This window comes from Ovis aries, chromosome 22 (genome assembly GCF_016772045.2).
Source record: "Ovis aries strain OAR_USU_Benz2616 breed Rambouillet chromosome 22, ARS-UI_Ramb_v3.0, whole genome shotgun sequence".
NCBI lineage: Eukaryota > Metazoa > Chordata > Mammalia > Artiodactyla > Bovidae > Ovis > Ovis aries.
The window spans coordinates 8,359,218-8,380,096 of NC_056075.1; the positions used below are offsets into that span (position 1 = coordinate 8,359,218).

General features: G+C 38.1%; 1 protein-coding gene across 2 annotated transcripts in view; it reads right to left on the reverse strand.

The window, feature by feature from the left end:
• ASAH2 (N-acylsphingosine amidohydrolase 2) overlaps positions 1-20,879 on the reverse strand; it is a 77,384-nt gene that overhangs the window by 11,023 nt on the left and 45,482 nt on the right. For both annotated transcript variants that reach the window (XM_042238522.2, XM_042238521.2), the window contains 5 exons: positions 19,970-20,064; positions 18,050-18,089; positions 17,173-17,268; positions 10,668-10,763; positions 8,378-8,524 (listed from right to left, as the gene is read on the reverse strand). In XM_042238522.2, the coding sequence (XP_042094456.1) occupies positions 8,378-8,524; positions 10,668-10,763; positions 17,173-17,268; positions 18,050-18,089; positions 19,970-20,064 (474 nt within the window). The remainder of the gene's footprint in view (positions 1-8,377; positions 8,525-10,667; positions 10,764-17,172; positions 17,269-18,049; positions 18,090-19,969; positions 20,065-20,879) is intronic.

Here is a 20,879-nt window from a genome sequence, read left to right on the forward strand (position 1 = left end):
ACCAATGAGATTATCAAATTAGCCTGCCTCACCAGCCAGCAAAATGTTTCAAAAGCAGTTAGAATTTTCTGCAAAAATCACTCTATATACAGCAATCATCCCTGCAAATCATACCATGGTTCACTTAAAAAATAAAATTTTCATGATTAGCCAAATTTTCCTAATCCTTACATGTTCTTGTCCTTGATTTTTTCCCTACCATCATAATTCCTGTTCACTCACACTCACCTTAACAACGAAAGACAACCCCACTACAGATAATGTGCAAATTCAAATGGTCAGTTCAGTTCAGTCGCGTCCGACTCTTTGTGACCCCATGAATCACAGCACGCCAGGCCTCCCTGTCCATCACCAACTCCCGGAGTTCACTCAGACTCACGTCCGTTGAGTCAGTGATGCCATCCAGCCATCTCATCCTCTATCATCCCCTTCTCCTCCTGCCCCCAATCCCTCCCAGCATCAGAGTCTTTTCCAATGTGTCAACTCTTCACATCAGGTGGCCAAAGTACTGGAGTTTCCACTTTAGCATCATTCCTTCCAAAGAAATCCCAGGACTGATCTCCTTTAGAATGGACTGGTTGGATCTCCTTGCACTCCAAGGGACTCTCAAGAGTCTTCTCCAACACCACAGTTCAAAAACATCAGTTCTTTGGTGCTCAGCTTTCTTCACAGTCCAACTCTCACATCCATACATGACTACTGGAAAAACCATAGCCTTGACTAGACAGATCTTTGTTGGCAAAGTAATGTCTCTGCTTTTGAATATGCTGTCTAGGTTGGTTGTAACTTTCCTAATGGTAGTGGTATAGAACAGACATTTCTCACATGATAGCATGAGGAGGTCAGTATGTCCTTTCCCTGAAAAGCCACTATGTATTTTGACAAAACTATCAAAATCACCACTTTTAAATTTTATTTTTTTAAATATAGTTGGTTTACAATGTTATATTCGTTTCTGGTATACAGTGATCAATTATATATTTTTTCATACTCACTTTCATTTTAGTTTTTTATAGGTTATTAAAAGATATTGAATATAGTTCCCTGTGCTATACAGTTGAACTTATTGTTTATTTTCTACATGGTAGTTTGTATCTGCTAATCACAAATTCCTTATTCCCCCCCCCCCCACCATCCCTTTTCCCTTTGGCACCCCAAAGTTTATTTTCTATGGCTATGAGTCTGTTTCTGTTTTGTAAGTAAGTTTGTTTGTATCATATTTTAGATTCCATGTGTGATACCATATGACATTTGTTTCACTTAGTATGATAAGCTCTGGGTCCATCCCTGCTGCTGCAAATGGCATTGTTTCCTCCTCTTTCATGGCTGATATTATATACACCACATCTTCTTTAGCCTTTCATTTGTTGAAGGACATTTAGGTTGCTTCCATGCCTGAGCCATTGTAAACAGTGCTGCCATGAACACTGGGGTGCATGTATCTTTTCAAATCAGAGTTTCCTCTGGATATACTCCCGAAGTGGGACTGCTGGATCACACGCAACTCTAAAAACAACCATTTGGGCACTTCAAATAACTGCAAACTGAGAAATGTTTATTCATTAAAACTAAACTTAGGGTAAGCACAGTACAAGTTTTTGGTTTTCTTACCAGGGTTGTGCTCATCCTCTGTGTTACTACAGTTCAACCAGAGTCGGGAAGGCCATAAAATGTCTACTAAAGTGTCTTTCTGGATGAAAATAAGATGACTGGTGGCTGGGGGCTTCTGTATAACCACAGAATGGGAGTTAGTTGTCAGGGGAACAAACCATGTGATTAGAGAGTTAGACCTTTCAACTCAAACTCCCTGAACTCTGGGGAGGGAAAAGAGCTAGAGGGCGAGTTAACCACCCATGGCCAATGATTTAATCAATCATGCCCAGGTAAGGGAGCCTCCACAAAAGTCCCTGAAGCATGGGATTCAGAGAGCTTCCAGACTGGTGAACGCACAGAGATTCTGGAAGGTGGAGCGCCTGGAGAAGCTCTGCATTTCTTCCCCTATACCTTGCTCTACGCATCTCTTCCATGGGTTGTTCCTGAGTTGTATCTTTTTTATAATCAGCTAGTGATCTAGTAAGTAGACTATTTTCCAAAGTTCTGTGAGCTGTTGTAGCAAGTTATTAAACCTGAGAAGGAGAATCTCCAGTTTATAGCCAGAGCATCTTCAATTTACAACCAGGCTGTTAGACGCACAGGTGACAACTTGGATTTACCATTGGTGTCTGAAATATGTATGTATGGGGAGAATGAGGTGGGAAGAGAGGGTACTGTCTTGTGGAACTGAGCCTTTGTGGGAAAAACAAACAAACAAACAGTCATTAGGGTTTTCCATGTAGAGGATCATGTCATCTGCAAACAGTGATAGTTTTACTTCTTCTTTTCCAATTTGGATTCCTTTTATTTCTTTTTCTGCTCTGATTGCTGTGGCCAAAACTTCCAGAACTATGTTGAATAGTAGCGGTGAAAGTGGACACCCTTGTCTTGTTCCTGACTTTAGGGGAAATGCTTTCAATTTTTCACCATTGAGGATAATGTTTGCTGTGGGTTTGTCATATATAGCTTTTATTATGTTGAGGTATGTTCCTTCTATTCCTGCTTTCTGGAGAGTTTTTATCATAAATGGATGTTGAATTTTGTCAAAGGCCTTCTCTGCATCTATTGAGATAATCATATGGTTTTTATTTTTCAATTTGTTAATGTGGTGAATTACATTGATTGATTTGCAGATATTGAAGAATCCTTGCATCCCTGGGATAAAGCCCACTTGGTCATGGTGTATGATCTTTTTAATGTGTTGTTGGATTCTGATTGCTAGAATTTTGTTGAGGATTTTTGCATCTATGTTCATCAGTGATATTGGCCTGTAGTTTTCTTTTTTTGTGACATCTTTGTCAGGTTTTGGTATTAGGGTGACGGTGGCCTCATAGAATGAGTTTGGAAGTTTACCTTCCTCTGCAATTTTCTGGAAGAGTTTGAGGAGGATAGGTGTTAGCTCTTCTCGAAATTTTTGGTAGAATTCAGCTGTGAAGCCGTCTGGACCTGGGCTTTTGTTTGCTGGAAGATTTCTGATTACAGTTTCAATTTCTGTGCTTGTGATGGGTCTGTTAAGATTTTCTATTTCTTCCTGGTTCAGTTTTGGAAAATTGTACTTTTCTAAGAATTTGTCCATTTCTTCCACGTTGTCCATTCTATTGGCATACAACTGCTGATAGTAGTCTCTTATGATCCTTTGTATTTCTGTGTTGTCTGTTGTGATCTCTCCATTTTCATTTCTAATTTTATTGATTTGATTTTTCTCTCTTTGCTTCTTGATGAGTCTGGCTAATGGTTTCTCAATTTTATTTATCCTTTCAAAGAACCAGCTTTTGGCTTTGTTGATTTTTGCTATGGTCTCTTTTGTTTCTTTTGCATTTATTTCTGCCCTAATTTTTAAGATTTCTTTCCTTCTACTCACTCTGGGGTTCTCCAACTCTTCCTTTTCTAGTTGCTTTAGTTGTAGAGTTAGGTTGTTTATTTGACTTTTTCTTGTTTCTTGAGGTATGCCTGTATTGCTATGAACTTTCCTCTTAGCACTGCTTTTATAGTGTCCCACAGGTTTTGGGTTGTTGTGTTTTCATTTTCATTAGTTTCTATGCATATTTTGATTTCTTTTTTGATTTCTTCTGTGATTTGTTGGTTATTCAGAAGTGTGTTGTTCAACCTCCATATGCTGGAATTTTTAATAGTTTTTCTCCTGTAATTGAGATCTAATCTTAATGCATTATGGTCAGAAAAGATGCTTGGAATGATTTCGATTTTTTGAATTTATCAAGTTTAGATTTATGGCCCAGGATGTGATCTATCCTGGAGAAGGTTCCATGAGCACTTGAAAAAAGGTGAAATTCATTGTTTTGGGGTGAATGTCCTGTAGATATCAATTAGATCTAACTGATCTAATGTATCGTTTAAAGTTTGCGTTTCTTTGTTAATTTTCTGTTTAGTTGATCTGTCCATAGGTGTGAGTGGGGTATTAAAGTCTCCCACTATTATTGTGTTATTGTTGATTTCCCCTTTCACACTTGTTAGCATTTGTCTTACATATTGCGGTGCTCCTATTGGAAAAGAAGAAGTAAAACTATCACTGTTTGCAGATGACATGATCCTCTACATGGAAAACCCTAAAGACTCCACCAGAAAATTACTAGAGATCATCAATGAATATAGTAAAGTTGCAGGATATAAAATCAACACACAGGAATCCCTTGCATTCCTATACACGAATAATGAGAAAGTAGAAAAAGAAATTAAGGAAACAATTCCATTTACCATTGCAACGAAAAGAATAAAATACTTAGGAATATATCTACCTAAAGAAACTAAAGACCTATATATAGAAAACTATAAAACACTGATGAAAGAAATCAAAGAGGACACTAATAGATGGAGAAATATACCATGTTCATGGATTGGAAGAATCAATATAGTGAAAATGAGTATACTACCCAAAGCAATTTACAAATTAAATGCAATCCCTGTCAAGCTACCAGCCACATTTTTCACAGAACTAGAACAAATAATTTCAAGATTTGTATGGAAATACAAAAAACCTCAAATAGCCAAAGCAATCTTGAGAAAGAAGAATGGAATGGGAGGAATCAACTTGCCTGACTTCAGGCTCTACTACAAAGCCACAGTCATCAAGACAGTATGGTACTGGCACAAAGACAGACATATAGATCAATGGAACAAAATAGAAAGCCCAGAAATAAATCCACACACATATGGACACCTTATCTTTGACAAAGGAGGCAAGAATATACAATGGAGTAAAGACAATCTCTTTAACAAGTGGTGCTGGGAAAACTGGTCAACCACTTGTAAAAGAATGAAACTAGATCACTTTCTAACACCGTACACAAAAATAAACTCAAAATGGATTAAAGATCTAAATGTAAGATCAGAAACTATAAAACTCCTAGAGGAGAATATAGGCAAAACACTCTCAGAAATAAATCACAGCAGGATCCTCTATGATCCACCTCCCAGAATTCTGGAAATAAAAGCAAAAATAAACAAATGGGATCTAATTAAAATTAAAAGCTTCTGCACAACAAAGGAAACTATAAGCAAGGTGAAAAGACAGCCTTCTGAATGGGAAAAAATAATAGCAAATGAAGCAACTGACAAACAACTAATCTCAAAAATATACAAGCAACTTATGCAGCTCAACTCCAGAAAATAAACGACCCAATCAAAAAATGGGCCAAAGAACTAAATAGACATTTCTCCAAAGAAGACATACGGATGGCTAACAAACACATGAAAAGATGCTCAACATCACTCATTATTAGAGAAATGCAAATCAAAACCACAATGAGGTACCTCTTCACACCAGTCAGAATGGCTGCGATCCAAAAATCTGCAAGCAATAAATGCTGGAGAGGGTGTGGAGAAAAGGGAACCCTCCCACACTGTTGGTGGGAATGCAAACTAGTACAGCCACTATGGAGAACAGTGTGGAGATTCCTTAAAAATTGCAAATAGAACTACCTTATGACCCAGCAATCCCACTGCTGGGCATACACACCGAGGAAACCAGAATTGAAAGAGACACATGTACCCCAATGTTCATCGCAGCACTGTTTGTAATAGCTAGGACATGGAAACAACCTAGATGTCCATCAGCAGATGAATGGATAAGAAAGCTGTGGTACATATACACAATGGAGTATTACTCAGCCGTTAAAAGAATTCATTTGAATCAGTTCTGATGAGATGGATGAAACTGGAGCCAATTATACAGAGTGAAGTAAGCCAGAAAGAAAAACACCAATACAGTATACTAACACATATATATGGAATTTAGGAAGATGGTAATGACGACCCTGTATGCAAGACAGGAAAAAAGACACAGATGTGTATAATGGACTTTTGGACTCAGAGGGAGAGGGAGAGGGTGGGATGATTTGGGAGAATGGGAATTCTAACATGTATACTATCATGTAAGAATTGAATCGCCAGTCCATGTCTGACGTAGGGTGCAGCATGCTTGGGGCTGGTGCATGGCGATGACCCAGAGAGATGTTGTGGGGAGGGAGGTGGGAGGGGGGGGTCATGTTTGGGAACGCATGTAAGAGTTAAAGATTTTAAAATTAAAAAAATAAATTAAAAAAAAGATGCAAAAAAAAAAACAAACAGTCAAAGTGTTAGTAGCTCAGATGGGTCCAACTCTGCAACCCCATGGACTGAAGCTCCTCTGTCCATTGGATTCTCCAGGCAAGAATACTGGAATGGGGTAGCCATTCCCTTCTCCAGGGGCTCTTCCCAACCCAGGGATCGAACCTGGGTCTCCTGAAGTTCAGGCAGATTCTTTATTATCTGAGCCAACAGGGAAGCCCACTGAGCCCTTACCTCCAAGTAAATAACATCAGAATTGAATTGTAGGGCATCAAATTGGTGTCCACAGGGAATAGGAGAACCTCCACACAATTACTGTGGGGGGAACCTCCACACAATTGCTGTCAGAAGTATTGAGAGTGGAAGGTTAAGAGCAGAAAGAGAGTTCTTTTCCAAGTCCCTAATATCAGGAAAATAGCTAAAAATATACATAGAAAAAACCAACAGAGAAATTTATAAAAGAACACTACACATAAAAATAACCTAAGCATCCACCTTAAGAAATGAGAAGAAGTCCAAAATAAAATCAAAGCAGGCAGAAGGAAGAAAATTAAACACTAGAGCAAAAATCAATGAAATGGAAAAACAACAGATAAAATCAATGAAGCAAAAGATGGCTCTTTGAAAACACAAGTCTGCAAAACCAGGAAGAAAGAGGGCACATCATTACCAACCTTACAGGAATTAAACAAATTATAAGGAAATGCTACGAACAAGTTTATCCCAACACATCAGACAATTAAAAGAAATGGGAAAATTCCTAAAGACAAATTAAACTGCTAGAAAGACATACAACTGACCCAAGAAAAAATAGAACATCTAAATATGCCTAAATTGAGTAAAGAAATTGAATTACTGATTTAAATTTTTGCCATAAAGAGAAACCCAAATTTAAATGACTTTGCTGGTAAATCTGATCCAATATTTAAAGAAGAAATAATATTAATCTTTTACATACATTTTCAGAATATGAGAGGAAACACTTCCTACTCCTTCTCTGATACCAGTATTACCCTGATAGCAAGAGCAGACAACACGTGAAAAGAAGACTACAGATGCCCCTCATAAACATGAATACAAAACTCTTTAGAAAGATATTAGCAAACCAAATTTGTGAAGTGTTAGTCGTGAAGCATTAGTTGCTCAGTTGTGCCCGACTCTTTGTGACCCTGTGGACCGCAGCCCACCAGGCCTCTCTGTCCATGGGATTTTCCAGGCAAAGATAACTGGAGTGGGTTGCCATTTCCTTCTCCAGGGGATCTTCCCCACCCAGACATGGAACCCGGGTCTCCTGCATTGCAGGCAGATTCTTTACCGACTGAGCTACAAGGGAAGCCCAAATTTAACAACATCTAAAAAGTATTGTATACCATGACTAAAGGGTATTTATTTAATATGTGAAAATCAACTAATAAAATACACCCTATTAATAGATAAAAAACAAAAGCCACATGATCATCTCAGTAGACACAGAAAAGCATTTGGAAAACAGTCAACACCATTTCTTCATAAAAACTCTCAACAAAGTAGACATAGAAGGGAATTTTTTAACCTAACAAAGGGCATCTGCAGAAATTCTGATGAAAACATTATACTTAATAACTGAATACTTTTCCTCCTAAGATTAGAAACAAGATAAGGGTGTCCATTCTTACAACTTCTTTTCAAAATTGCATTGGAGACTCTAGCTAATGCAATAAGGAAAGAAATAAAATGTATCCAGAAAATAAACTAAAAAAGAAGTAAACCTGCTTTTATTCACAGATGACATACTACACATAGACATTTCTAAGGAATCCACACCAAAGAAAATCTACTGAAACTAATAAATGATTTAGCAAAGTTACAATAAACAAGATCTATGAAAGCACTAGTGGGGTAGAAAACCTGCTTCATTTCTGTGTGTTTTCCCACCCTTGATTTAAGAAACCACTTTTCTATGCTGCAATGAATGGTTCCATGTCTATCTTTCAAAAAAAAAAAAGGAACAATTTGAATTTTAGAAATTCAATTTTTTCCAAAATTGCCATCTGAAAAATAAATACTTCCCTATTCTCATGTTTGCAGAGCCTCTGCAGAGATAAGAACAATTTTCAAAATCATTGCTAACAAACTGGCCCGTGGCATGATTCAAGGCAGGTGGTGACTTTTAAACAACATCTTCCCCCCATCTTCAAATATAGGCTTCATAAGGATCCCAATATCCTTTTCCAAGTCTTACCACTCTGTATGTAGTGTTTGCTGGCAGCAGGATATCCCCAAAAGTTGTGCCTGCAGGCGCTCTATCCACAATATTTGGAATTAATGGAGACATCAGTTGTTCAAAAAATGGAGGCTCTGGACCACTGCTCAGATTGGCTACAGTATCCTAGAACAGAGAGCATTTGCTTAAGAGGCGTACAATGTAGAGTAGAGAACTTTTTCCCTGACCACATCCCCCTCAAAATGTCTTCACTGGAACACACACACACACACACACATACACACACACACACACACACACACACACACACTTTCACTTTCACTTTTTCTCTCTCTTCCCAAGAGCTAACAACTGTAACAAAATATGAGGGGAACTTTGCTGAAATTGGAGCCTAGATGTCCTTAATTTTAACTTTTGTGACAGAAGAACATTTCGGTCACAGGAAACACTTTCACCCCCCTCATCAGCATAATCTGAGTGTAAGCTCGGAATCGTGCTACATGAGTTTAGACTCTGGGACAACCATTCTTTACGTGTATGACTCTGAATAGGAACACATGGTCAGCCTCTGTAACGTGACATTGTAATTATTCTTTTAAATATTCAAAAAGTGTTAAGTCTCTCTTATCTTATCCAAAGTCACTACCAAGTATTTTCCTAACTCCTTCTCTGTGCTAATTAACGAATGTAACAAACATAGTTTTAATTTAAAAGTTAAGATCAGCCTACAACATGCCCAGTTTAATCCATGTTTTCCATAAAATGTGTCACCTTTAATAGTGCCATCAGAATTCTAATCTCAAACTTTAAATAGCCCTTCACATGTATTTAATATACTTTAATCCTTGCTCTATATACTTAATCTTTACACCAGCCATATAATCTACTCATTATCATTCCCATTTTGCAAATGGGAAAATAAGTTTGCAGACACTCAGTGGTATTTTTGGCCCAAGATCACAGAGATATTCTTAGACACATAACCATAAAATTCTGAAACAAGTTTCTGCAAAGTGAATCACACTTCCTAAATATCACTATAAAATTTGATGCCTCTATTTCTATGGGAAGAGCTATAAACCTGTAATTGCATGAAAGTTAAACAGTGGTTATCTCTAGAGATAGCTTATAGGTTTATACATATCTTTATAATCTGAATATTCTACAAATAGGTACAGGTTTTATGATAAAAACTAAAAATAACTGAAAAGAAAGTATCAGATCTAAAATTGAAAGGCATATTATGATAAAACAATAATCAGGTAATTAAGATACTGGGTTGGCTAATAAGTTTATTCAGGTTTTTCCATAAGACATTACAAAAAACCTGAATGAACTTTTTGGCCAACCCTATATACTTTAAATAGATTCCTTCTACTGAGATTTCAAATACACAGTCAATAGCTAATTAGGTGGAGGCATATGAAATTTCCAATACTTCACTGTTTTGACCTACAGAAATAGCAGTTTTGTTTCAATTTGATATATCCAAGCTTTTTCTTTGAAAAGGTTTTATTGTCTTGGCTATGCTTCAAAAAGCTTTTTGGGGCTTATGTGGTATTATACAAGGATCATTTATTATCTTAGAGTCATTATCCTGCGTATTGACTAATCTTCTGCCACCAGAATGCACCTTTGTATATAAACTGTATACCAGAGGTAAGATTTCCAAGAGTGTTGTTTCTTTAAATAAATTCATTTAGGTGTACATATTCTAGGTAGATACAATGTATATGTACAGTTGAAGACAACTCTTATACTTTATCAAATCCAAGGCTCTATTGATTCTAATAACTATTATTATTTTTGAACCACCAAGAAAGTAAAAACATGCTAATGTATAATTGTACGATTCCTTTGATTGGAAGATACATCCCAATTTCAGAGATGTTCTAATAAAGAAAACAGGTATGTCAGAATTGATAAACCACTCAATTCATGAAGCAATTGGAGAGAAACTGACCAGGATTAGGGAACTCTCGCTCAACTCTCAATTATAGCAAACTTGATCATTCTCATCTCTGAACCTATTTGCTCATCTGAAAAATGGGGGAAAATGATGACTGTATACTTCACATGATGATTGCAAGAATAATATGAGATAATATATGTGAAAAAAGTGGTCACCACCCAAAGATGACTAACTGAATTCATTTTATCAGTTTCAATTTTAAAAGATACCTCACAGCTATAATATTTTTAAATATAAAGATTTTTAAAAGAACCAAACACTCAAAGCGAAGGTCTTTTTTGCTTCCCTCTTCATCTCCCCACTCCTGAGACATACAAACATACAATTTTTGATTACCGTAGCAATGGCCTTAGCAAGGACTCTGAAAAGCTGGATGTAAGCAGACAGAGTATGTGGTCCATAAATTGTGGATGCTGCCTCGTACCGCTGAGCCTGCAGGAGAGGCAGAGCAGAGTTGCACACCATTCTGCATAGTTCGATCCATTTCTTGCATTTTAGTGACAGGCAATGATTGTATATCTTGCATAATCCAAACTGACATCATTCAAAACTAATTATGACAAAGGAAGGTGAGCATTTCCATTTACCAGCTGAAGTGAATGGTTCCCATCAACCATTCGTTAAAGGCAATGAATTCTCTCGGCACATGCCATTTGGATAGTCAATCCATTTTATTTGAAAGAGGGATTTATTTGAAAGAAACCATCCTGAATAAATTGGATGGTTATAGAACTATCTGGAAAAGGACATTTAACCCATCCTTCTCGTTGTTTAGTTGCTAGGTCATGTCTGACTCTTTTGCGACCCCATGGACTGTAGCCTTCCAGGCTCCTCTGTCCCTGGGATTTCCCAGGCAAGAATACAGGAGTGGGTTTCCATTTCCTTCTCCAGGGGCTCTTTCTGACCCAGGGATTGAACCCACATTTCCTGCCTTAGCAGACAGATTGTTTACCACTGAGCCACCTGGGGAGCCCACTTAACCATCACAGAACTATAAAATAAAACCAAATACATCTCCTTTCACCTGCAGTCCAAAAATTTGGTTATTCACAGAAACCTTCAATTCATCAAATCTAACATGGAACGTATCCCTCCAAATATATCCGCTTTCCCTGCAACATTCTTCATCTCAGTGAAGCCTATGCCAGGATCGTCTGGCAGTCACCCTACAAGTCTCCAAGTCATCATTCCTTAAACGCCTCTTGAATTCTTTCATTTTCCTCTTTCTTTACTGCTTTAACCTTGGCCAAACCCTTCGCTCTCACCCAGATCATAACTACAGCTTCTTCATCAGTTAGTTCTCTGCCTCCACAGTTCTGTGCCTCCACACTTGCCCTTCCAATCATTTTCTACACTGCCATCCTAGTGAGCTTTCTAAATCAGAGCATTCCTTCCTCTGAATTTGACTACAGTGACCTAAAATCCTCCTTATTGAGTCAGAGTTCTGTGGCATAGCACAGAAGATTCTCCACTGACAAACCCCTGCCTCCCACTTTAGCCCCTCTCACTACCCTCCTCATGTTTATCCCAGGGTATTCAGCTAAGTACAGCCCCTTAAATATACTAAGCCTGCCCCTCTGGAAGTAGAGAAGTAAAGGAAAGTAAAGTCACACAAGGACTGTAGCCCACCAGGCTCCTCCATCCATGGGATTCTCCAGGCAAGAATACTGGAGTGGGTTGCCATTCCCTTCTCCAGGGGGTCTTCCCGACCCAGGTCTCCCGCATTGCAGGCAGAGGCTTTAACCTCTGAGTGACCAGGCCTTTGCATATGTAACTCCCTCAATATGGAACACCTTCCATTAACTTTCATTATATTTGCTTAATCAGTCCTTACTCATTCTCGGACTTGGACAAACACTATATCTTCATGAAAATTTGCCAGTCCCCAATGTCAAACACCCACTCTAAACTGATGCTCTTTCTCTTTGCCTTCATAACACCTTGTGCATCTCTTTCACAGAAATGGAATCATCTGCTTTCTTCTATGTCTTTTATGTCTTTTACTGACCCATAAATTCTAGTGGGTTTGAGGGCAGGAGCAGATTCATAACCATTGTCATGCCCAGATAGTGGCTAATACAATATCTGTCACAAAACACCTCTGTTGAATGAATGAGTGAATAAATCAATTAATTAATTAATACTAATTTTTGCATGTCCCTAATCAGGAGACAAGCTAGTAGGAGTTTCTAACTATTCATACCATGGTCTCCTTTGGCAGACTGTTGAGGCAATGGACCCCACTAATAGTAATGTTTCCAAACACATAAAATAAAATAAAATACATGGGTAGACAAAGGAAACCCGTTAAATGAAATCAAATAATAAACTAGCTTTGTGACAGAGCAATGTTTGTGTTTCTATGTGATGCCCTTGAATAACAAGATCTTGTAGGAGATCTAATAACTACTGTGATTTTATTTATTTTTTTAATATAAATTTATTTTAATTGGGGGTTAATTACTTTACAATATTGTATTTGTTTTGTCATACACCAGCATGAATCTGCCACAGGTATACACATGTTCCCCATCCTGAACCCCCCACCCTCCTCACTCCCCATACCATCCCTCTGGGTCATCCCAGTGCACCAGCCCAAAGCATCCAATATCATGCATCAAACCTGGACTGGTGATTCGTTTCATATATGATATCATACGTGTTTCAATGCCATTCTCCCAAATCATCCTACCCTCTCCCTCTCCCACAGAGTCCAAAAGACTGTTCTATACATCTGTGTCTCTTTTGCTGTCTCACATACAGAGTTATCGTTACCACCTTTCTAAATTCCACATATATATGCGTTAGTATACTGTATTGGTGTTTTTCTTTCTGGCTTACTTCACTCTGTATAATAGGCTCCAGTTTCATCCACCTCATTAGAACTGATTCAAATGTATTCTTTTCAATGGCTGAGTAATACTCCATTGTGTATATCTACCACAGCTTTCTTATCCATTCATCTGCTGATGGACATCTAGGTTGTTTCCATGTCCTGGCTATTATAAACAGTGCTGCGATGAACATTGGGGTACATGTGTCTCTTTCTATTCTGGTTTCCTCGGTGTGTATGCCCAGCAGTGGGATTGCTGGGTCATAAGGCAGTTCTATTTGCAATTTTTTAAGGAATCTCCACACTTCTCCATAGTGGCTGTACTAGTTTGCATTCCCACCAACAGTGTAAGAGGGTTCCCTTTTCTCCACACCCTCTCCAGCATCTATTGCTTATAGACTTTTGGATCGCAGCCATTCTGACTGGAGTGAAATGGTACCTCATTATGGTTTTGATTTGCATTTCTCTGATAATGAGTGATGTTGAGCATCTTTTCATGTGTTTGTTAGCCATCTGTATGTCTTCTTTGGAGAAATGTCTGTTTAGTTCTTTGGCCCATTTTTGATTGGGTCGTTTATTTTTCTGGAGTTGAGCTGCAGGAGTTGCTTGTATATTTTTTGAGATTAGTTGTTTGTCAGTTGCTTCACTTGCTACCATTTTCTCCCATTCTGAAGGCTGTCTTTTCACCTTGCTTATATTTTCCTTTGTTGTGCAGAAGCTTTTAAGTTTAATTAGGTCCCATTTGTTTTATTTTTGTTTTTATTTCCAATATTCTGGGCGATGGGTCATAGAGGGTCCTGCTGTGATTTATGTCGGAGAGTGTTTTGCCTATATTCTCCTCTAGGAGTTTTATAGTTTCTGGTCTTACGTTTAGATCTTTAATCCATTTTGAGTTTATTTTTGTGTGTGGTGTTAGAAAGTGTTCTAGTTTCATTCTTTCACAAGTGGTTGACCAGTTTTCCCAGCACCACTTGTCAAAGAGATTGTCTTTAATCCATTGTATATTCTTGCCTCCTTTGTCGAAGATAAGATGTCCATAGGTGCGTGGATTTATCTCTGGGCTTTCTATTTTGTTCCACTGATCTATATTTCTGTCTTTGTGCCAGTACCATACTGTCTTGATGACTGTGGCTTTGTAGTAGAGCCTGAAGTCAGGCAGGTTGATTCCTCCAGTTCCATTCTTCTTTCCCAAGATTGCTTTGGCTATTCGAGGTTTTTTGTATTTCCATACAAATTGTGAAATTATTTGTTCTTAGCTCTCTGATTTTAAAATAGCAATGAGAATAAAAGACTTCCCTGGTGGTTCAGCTGGTAAAGAATCTACCTGCAATGTGGGAGATCTGGGTTTGATCCCTGGGTTGGGAAGATCCCCTGGAGAAGGGAACGGCTACCCACTCCAGTATTCCGGCCAGGAGAATTCCATGGGCTGTATAGTCCATGGTGTTGCAAAGAGTCACACACAACTGAGTGACTTTCACTTTCAATGAGAATAAAAGAGAGTTCCATATATATGGTAACTAGGTGTGATATAAAAGTTTTATTGGTTCCTATTGATGACAAAAATCATAGTACTGATAATGTTACTGTCATCTGGTGCCTACATTCATAATTGAAAGAAGTGCTCAATAACATGTGAGCGTGCTCAGTCATGTCTGACTCTTTGCAACACCATGGACTATAGCCCATCAGGCTCCTCAGTCCATGGAATTTTCCAGGCAAGAACACTGGAGTGGGTTGCCATTTCCTCAGTTCAGTTCAGTCACTCACTCATGTCCAAATCTTTGCAACCCCATGAACTGCAGCACACCAGGCTTCCCTATCCATCACCAACTGCTGGAGTCTACCCAACCCATGTCCATTGAATCAGTGATGCCATCCAGCCATCTCATCCTCTCCTGTCCCCTTCTCCTGCCCTCAATCTTTCCCAGCATCAGGGTCTTTTCAAATGAGTCAGATCTTCACATCAGGTGGCCAAAGTACTGGAGTTTCAGCTTCAACATCAGTCCTTCCAATGAACACCCAGGACTGATCTCCTTTAGGATGGACTGGTTGGATCTCCTTGCAGTCCAAGGGACTCTCAAGAGTCTTCTCCAAAACCACAATTCAAAAGCATCAATTCTTCAGTGCTCAGCTTTGTTTATAGTCCAACTCTCACATCCATACATGACTACTGGAAAAACCATAGTCTTGACTAGATGGACCTTTGTTGACAAAGTAATGTCTCTACTTTTTAATATGCTGTCAAGGTTGGTCATAACTTTCCTTCCAAGGAGTAAGCATCTTTTAATTTCATGGCTGCAATCACCATTTGCAGTGATCTTAGAGCCCAAAAAAATAAAGTCAGCCACTGTTTCCACTGTTTCTCCATCTATTTCCCATAAAGTGATGAGACCAGATGTCATGATCTTCGTTTTCTGAATGTTGAGCTTTAAGCCAACTTTTTCACTCTCCTCTTTCACTTTCATCAAGAGGCTTTTTAGTTCCTCTTCACTTTCTGCCATAAGGGTGGTATCATCTGCATATCTGAGGTTATTGATATTTCTCCTAGCAATCTTGATTCCAGCTTGTGCTTCATCCAGCCCAGCGTTTCTCATGATGTACTCTGCATATAAGTTAAAAAAGCAGGGTGACAGTATACAGCCTTGATACACTCCTTTTCCTTTTTGGAACCAGTCTGTTGTTCCATGTCCAGTTCTAACTGTTGCTTCCTGGCCTGCATATAGGTTTCTCAAGAGGCAGGTCAGGTGGTCTGGTATTTCCATCTCCTTCAGAATTTTCCACAGTTTATTGTGATCCACACAGTCAAAGGCTTTGGCATAGTCAATAAAGCAGAAAGAGATGTTTTTCTGAAACTCTCTTGCTTTTTCGATGATCCAGCAGATATTGGCAATTTGATCTCTGGTTTCTCTGCCTTTCCTAAAACCAGCTTGAACTACTGGAAGTTCACGGTTCATATATTGCTGAAGCCTGGCTTGGAGAATTTTGAGCATTACTTTACTATAATGCTAAATTACAGTTACAGATAAAGGCAAAAATGGAATTATTCTCATCTAACTTATTATTCTCATCTAAATTTATCCCAGCTAAGAATCTTTATTCAACAGGAATTACTCAAAGGCAGGGACCTTCAGTAAAGTCAACAGAGGCCAGCAGGGCAGACTCCACTGCTGGAATTACAGAGCATTTGTCAAGAGGCAGCCTGTGTGCCACACTATGGATTGCCAAGTTATACTTCAGATGTATTAGAAACTAGTAAGTATGGACTTCTACCCTGTTTTCACGTTTTTTAGCTACTGGTGTTTAAAGTACTTAGGCTACATTTTGTACTATTTGTAACAAACAAAATAAAAACATCACCAGTCAGCAGCCTCCCTAATTTTTTGAGGCTCTGTTTCTTAATCTGTATCACGCTATAATAATACCCTATTTCAGTCAGGGCTAATTGAGAGGATTACATAAAATTACATTTGCAAGGTGCTTAGCCAGTGCTTTCCCTAGATAGCAGCTGCCAATGGGAATTTTCTCAGGTTCTATAGAAGCTTAAGGTACCAAAAGCATTACGGATTGAGTTAGAAACGTTGTATGCCATAACCCAGGCTTATTACCAGTGCCCTTGACCAAGTAATTTATTTCAGGGAAAGTGGAAGTTAATGAGACTAAAATTTTCAACTGAACTTGGAAATGGTCACCCTAGAACTCCCAAATATGACCTCTAGCTTATCCTTTTCTTACCTGCTCTAAAACAAAATCATCTCTTAAAAACCATAATTAAGGAAGTCCAGAAAGAAAATCTGCATTTGATACAATAGTCTTGACCAGGGTGAAAGTGAAGTCGCTCAGTCATGTCTGACTCCTTGCGACCCCATGGACTGTAGCCTATCAGGCTCCTCCATCCATGGGATTTTCCAGGCAAGAGTGCTGGAGTGGATTGCCATTTCCTTCTCCATTGCCATTTCCTTCTATGACCAGGGTATAATTCATTTAAATGATGAGAACGTTTTACTTTACCTGGTATTCTTCGTATGTGGTAATGTAGTGTGTATATACATTACATAGACCTGAAATAACAACAGTCATATTCAGCATCCCATAAGCTTCAAATTCCTAGGGCAAAGGGGAGAGTGCACTAAAATTACTCTTCATCTTAAAGTGTATTATCATTTTTGTTATATTTAACATATAATTATCAATATGAATTTTTATTATAAGATATCTATCTTAATATTTTTGCAATGATCAAAACTGCCCAGGAATACAGAAGTATCAGAGAGTCCTTGGTGAAAAGTTAAAAGCCTTAACTCTGCACTCCAGTTGGGCAAGGCAATGGGTCTATGAACACCCTAATGATTGTATTTGCTGATGCAGAACTTTACTACTAAAAATATAGATGTTTTATCAATTTCCTAAAAAGTCTAAAGGGAGCATTACTAGCTAACCACAGTAGCTGTTTGCAGCTCCAAATAATAAGACTTTTGCTGGTTATGTCATTTAGAAACATTGACAATACTTTCTGAAATAAAGAAAATCACAAATATAGATAAAATACATAATTTTCAACGTGTTAGATTTTTTATATATGACTTTCAGATATTAATGTACTTGGGGTCATTTACTACTGAATCCATACAATTCATCAATTTTAAATTATTAGTACATAAATACAAATAAAAATTTTAATCCTACTATATTTCCTTTATATTTTTAAATTTTATTCTTATGCCATCAATATTTCATATTCACCTCCAGCCTTCACTTTCAAGAAGTGTAAAACTATTATCATCTTAGCAATGATTAATTTAAAAGATATCAGATCATAAGGATAGGGAATTCTTCTTCTCTTTTCCAAATAAAAATGCATAGGTATATTATTTCATTTGTAACTTACTTCTTGAACTGCCTGCCGAAGTCTTCGTCCAGACATGGTCCTGAGTCAAGAAAACAGAATTATCGCAGTGGTTTCCTATTCAGAATGCATGCAAGGTACGCAGAAAGGTACACAAAAGGTGCAAGGCACACAAAAACTTGTAAGGAAAGCCAAAACGTTAGCCTGGCTACACAACAGTAAAGTGTACAGACACAACACACACAACAGTTAAGTGTATAGACACAACGCAAGTTCTAGTCGAGCTTTTTTCCACACTGCCCTATCTTCAAAATTAATCCTAAACCAAAAGCAGATAAGCTGAAGGAGGAAAACAGCATCAGTGAACATCACTGGCAGAAGATCACAATTGTCTTCATTCACGGAGTCAACAATTGGTTACACTCTATGTTAATAACAGCTAAGTAGAATGTACAGTATTCCTGCCTACAGAGAACTTGGGCTTCATTCATTTATTTAGCTCAGGTGGTAAAGAAACCACTTGCAATGCAGGAGACCTGGGTTAGATCCCTGTGTCAGGAAAACCCCCTGGAGATGGGAATGGATACCCACTCCATTATTCTTACCTAGAGAATTCCATGGACAGAGGAACCTGGGGGATTACAGTCACCAGGGACACAACTGAGCTACTAACTTTATACCAGACCCACTTCAAATTGCTGAGCACTCAACAGTATGGAGCTTACATTCTTAGAAGAGAAGATGGTCAATAGAAAATAAAAAAGTGAGATGACAATAAGTGCAATGGAGAATATAAGGTAGGATAAGGATGAGAGGATGGTGGTGGTCACTGTTGTGATGGTGAGAGCGATGTCATGGGCCAGTGGTGGGTGAAAACAATGTTATGAACTGTAAGCAGGACTGGCATCTCTGTTAGAGTTCTCAGCACAGAAATGAAGGAATGAAAGAGTGGGCCATGGAGATATATGGAGGGTAAATGTTGCAGGTAGACGGAGCTGTTTAAGGTCAAAAGCCCTAAAACAGGAGCATGCTCGGTAGTCTGAGCCATTGTGGCTGCAGCAGATGTGATTGAGGCAAATTAATTTTGTACAGGCTGGTACAAAATCAGATCAGACAGTTTGCTGAAGAGAGGATCGCAGAGGATATAATAAGGGTGTGAGGGTTTATCTGGAGAGTTGGGAAGCTATTGAAAGGTTATGGTAAGTGACATGATTTAACCTATGCTTTATAGGGATATCTCTGGCTATAATGTTGAGAAAAGACTATAGGGAAGTAAGGGAGAGCCAAGAGAGTGAGGAGGCTATTGCAGAAATCCAGGGGAGGGGCGATGGTGACTCAGACCCAAGTGGGGAGGAGCTGGGTGGGGCAGAATGATGGAAAGTGTTGAATAGAACAGGCAGAATTAGCTGAGGGATTTAATGCAGGGAAAACTGAAGAAGAATTCAAGGATGACTGAGATTTAGGCCCTGAGCAATGGAAAGATACAAAACTGCTACTTACTAAGACAGGAAATATGGCATAAAGAGCCAATTTAAAACATGTTTCTGTGCTTCGAATACCTAAACTGATTGTTTCATGTTCCTGTATTTTAATGTTATTCGCATATAAGAATTAAAGATTTTAAAATTAAAAAAATAATAATAATAAAAATAAAATCATGTGAAGAAAAATAAAGTCTTTCTGCTGACATAAGAAGTCGCTGCATAATTTTAATCTGGAATGATAACTTCTCAAATTTTTATGTTTACTTCAAGATACCCACTAGCGAGAGGCATAAGGAGGTGTATTCTTCAGAGGCCCCACCAAAAGAGGGTTGGGAATATTTCTCACTGTTGCCATACATAGCACAGTAGGATACAAGAGAGTCAGTACAGGGTTATCTGCCCATGATAAGAAGTGATCTCAACAGACACACATCTACAACTATCACAAAATCTCACAAAATCAAAAAGAGGAACTTACGTGAACTCCCCAGGGATGGCAGTGATGGCCAAGAACCCAAGGGTAACAATCTGAACATCAACAATATCTGGGTGCCAGGGATGAGGCTTTAACAGCTAAGAACCGAAAGCATGAAAACGGTGTTGAGAATATCACTCTCTTTGCTCAAGAGACCAATGCTGCTCACAGAATTTCCTTCGTTAATGGATATTAAATGTTTCCAGTTGTTTGGGTGTCTTATCCTACAGTCATAGATTTTTTTCTAAGTCATGTAGTATTAAATATTCTGTCTAGTATTAATATGTGAATTTCAGATACCAGTGTCCCATTAACCTGGAATTATTTTCTTATCAATGAAGTTTTTGGTGGCTTTATCTTTACGGAATCACGATGTTTCTCCTATATTACCATGATGACTATCCTTACACAAGACAAATAAGGAATCACCATCATTTGGAATAACTTAATTATTTCTCTTTTTACTCTAGATAGCACTTTGAATCTTCAGTTACTACGTCTTGCCTTACTTTTCTCCTCCAAGAGAGTATATCCTTTACCATGTTCAGATTAGCACAGACTCTTTCCGTCTATCCCTTCTCTTCCTTCATTTCCTCTCCTTCTTGAAGACTTTCTAAGTAAATGTTATAAAAAACACTATATTTAAAAATTGTTTCTACATCAAAAAGTCATGGTATTATGAACACTGGCATGAATATGAAAATCCATGTTCCAAAGGGTATTCAAAGAATATTGCTTTAGTTAATAATGTTGCCTGAATTGTGGAAAATAACCTGAGATGTCTTTCTCTGTGAGGAATTCTGTGCTCATAAATCTTAATCTTATTCTTCCTTTTCCTCTGTTCTAATTGTTTCAGTTATTTACTATGGATGTAAAAATCTAAGTCAGTATATTTAGTAATCATACCCCTTAT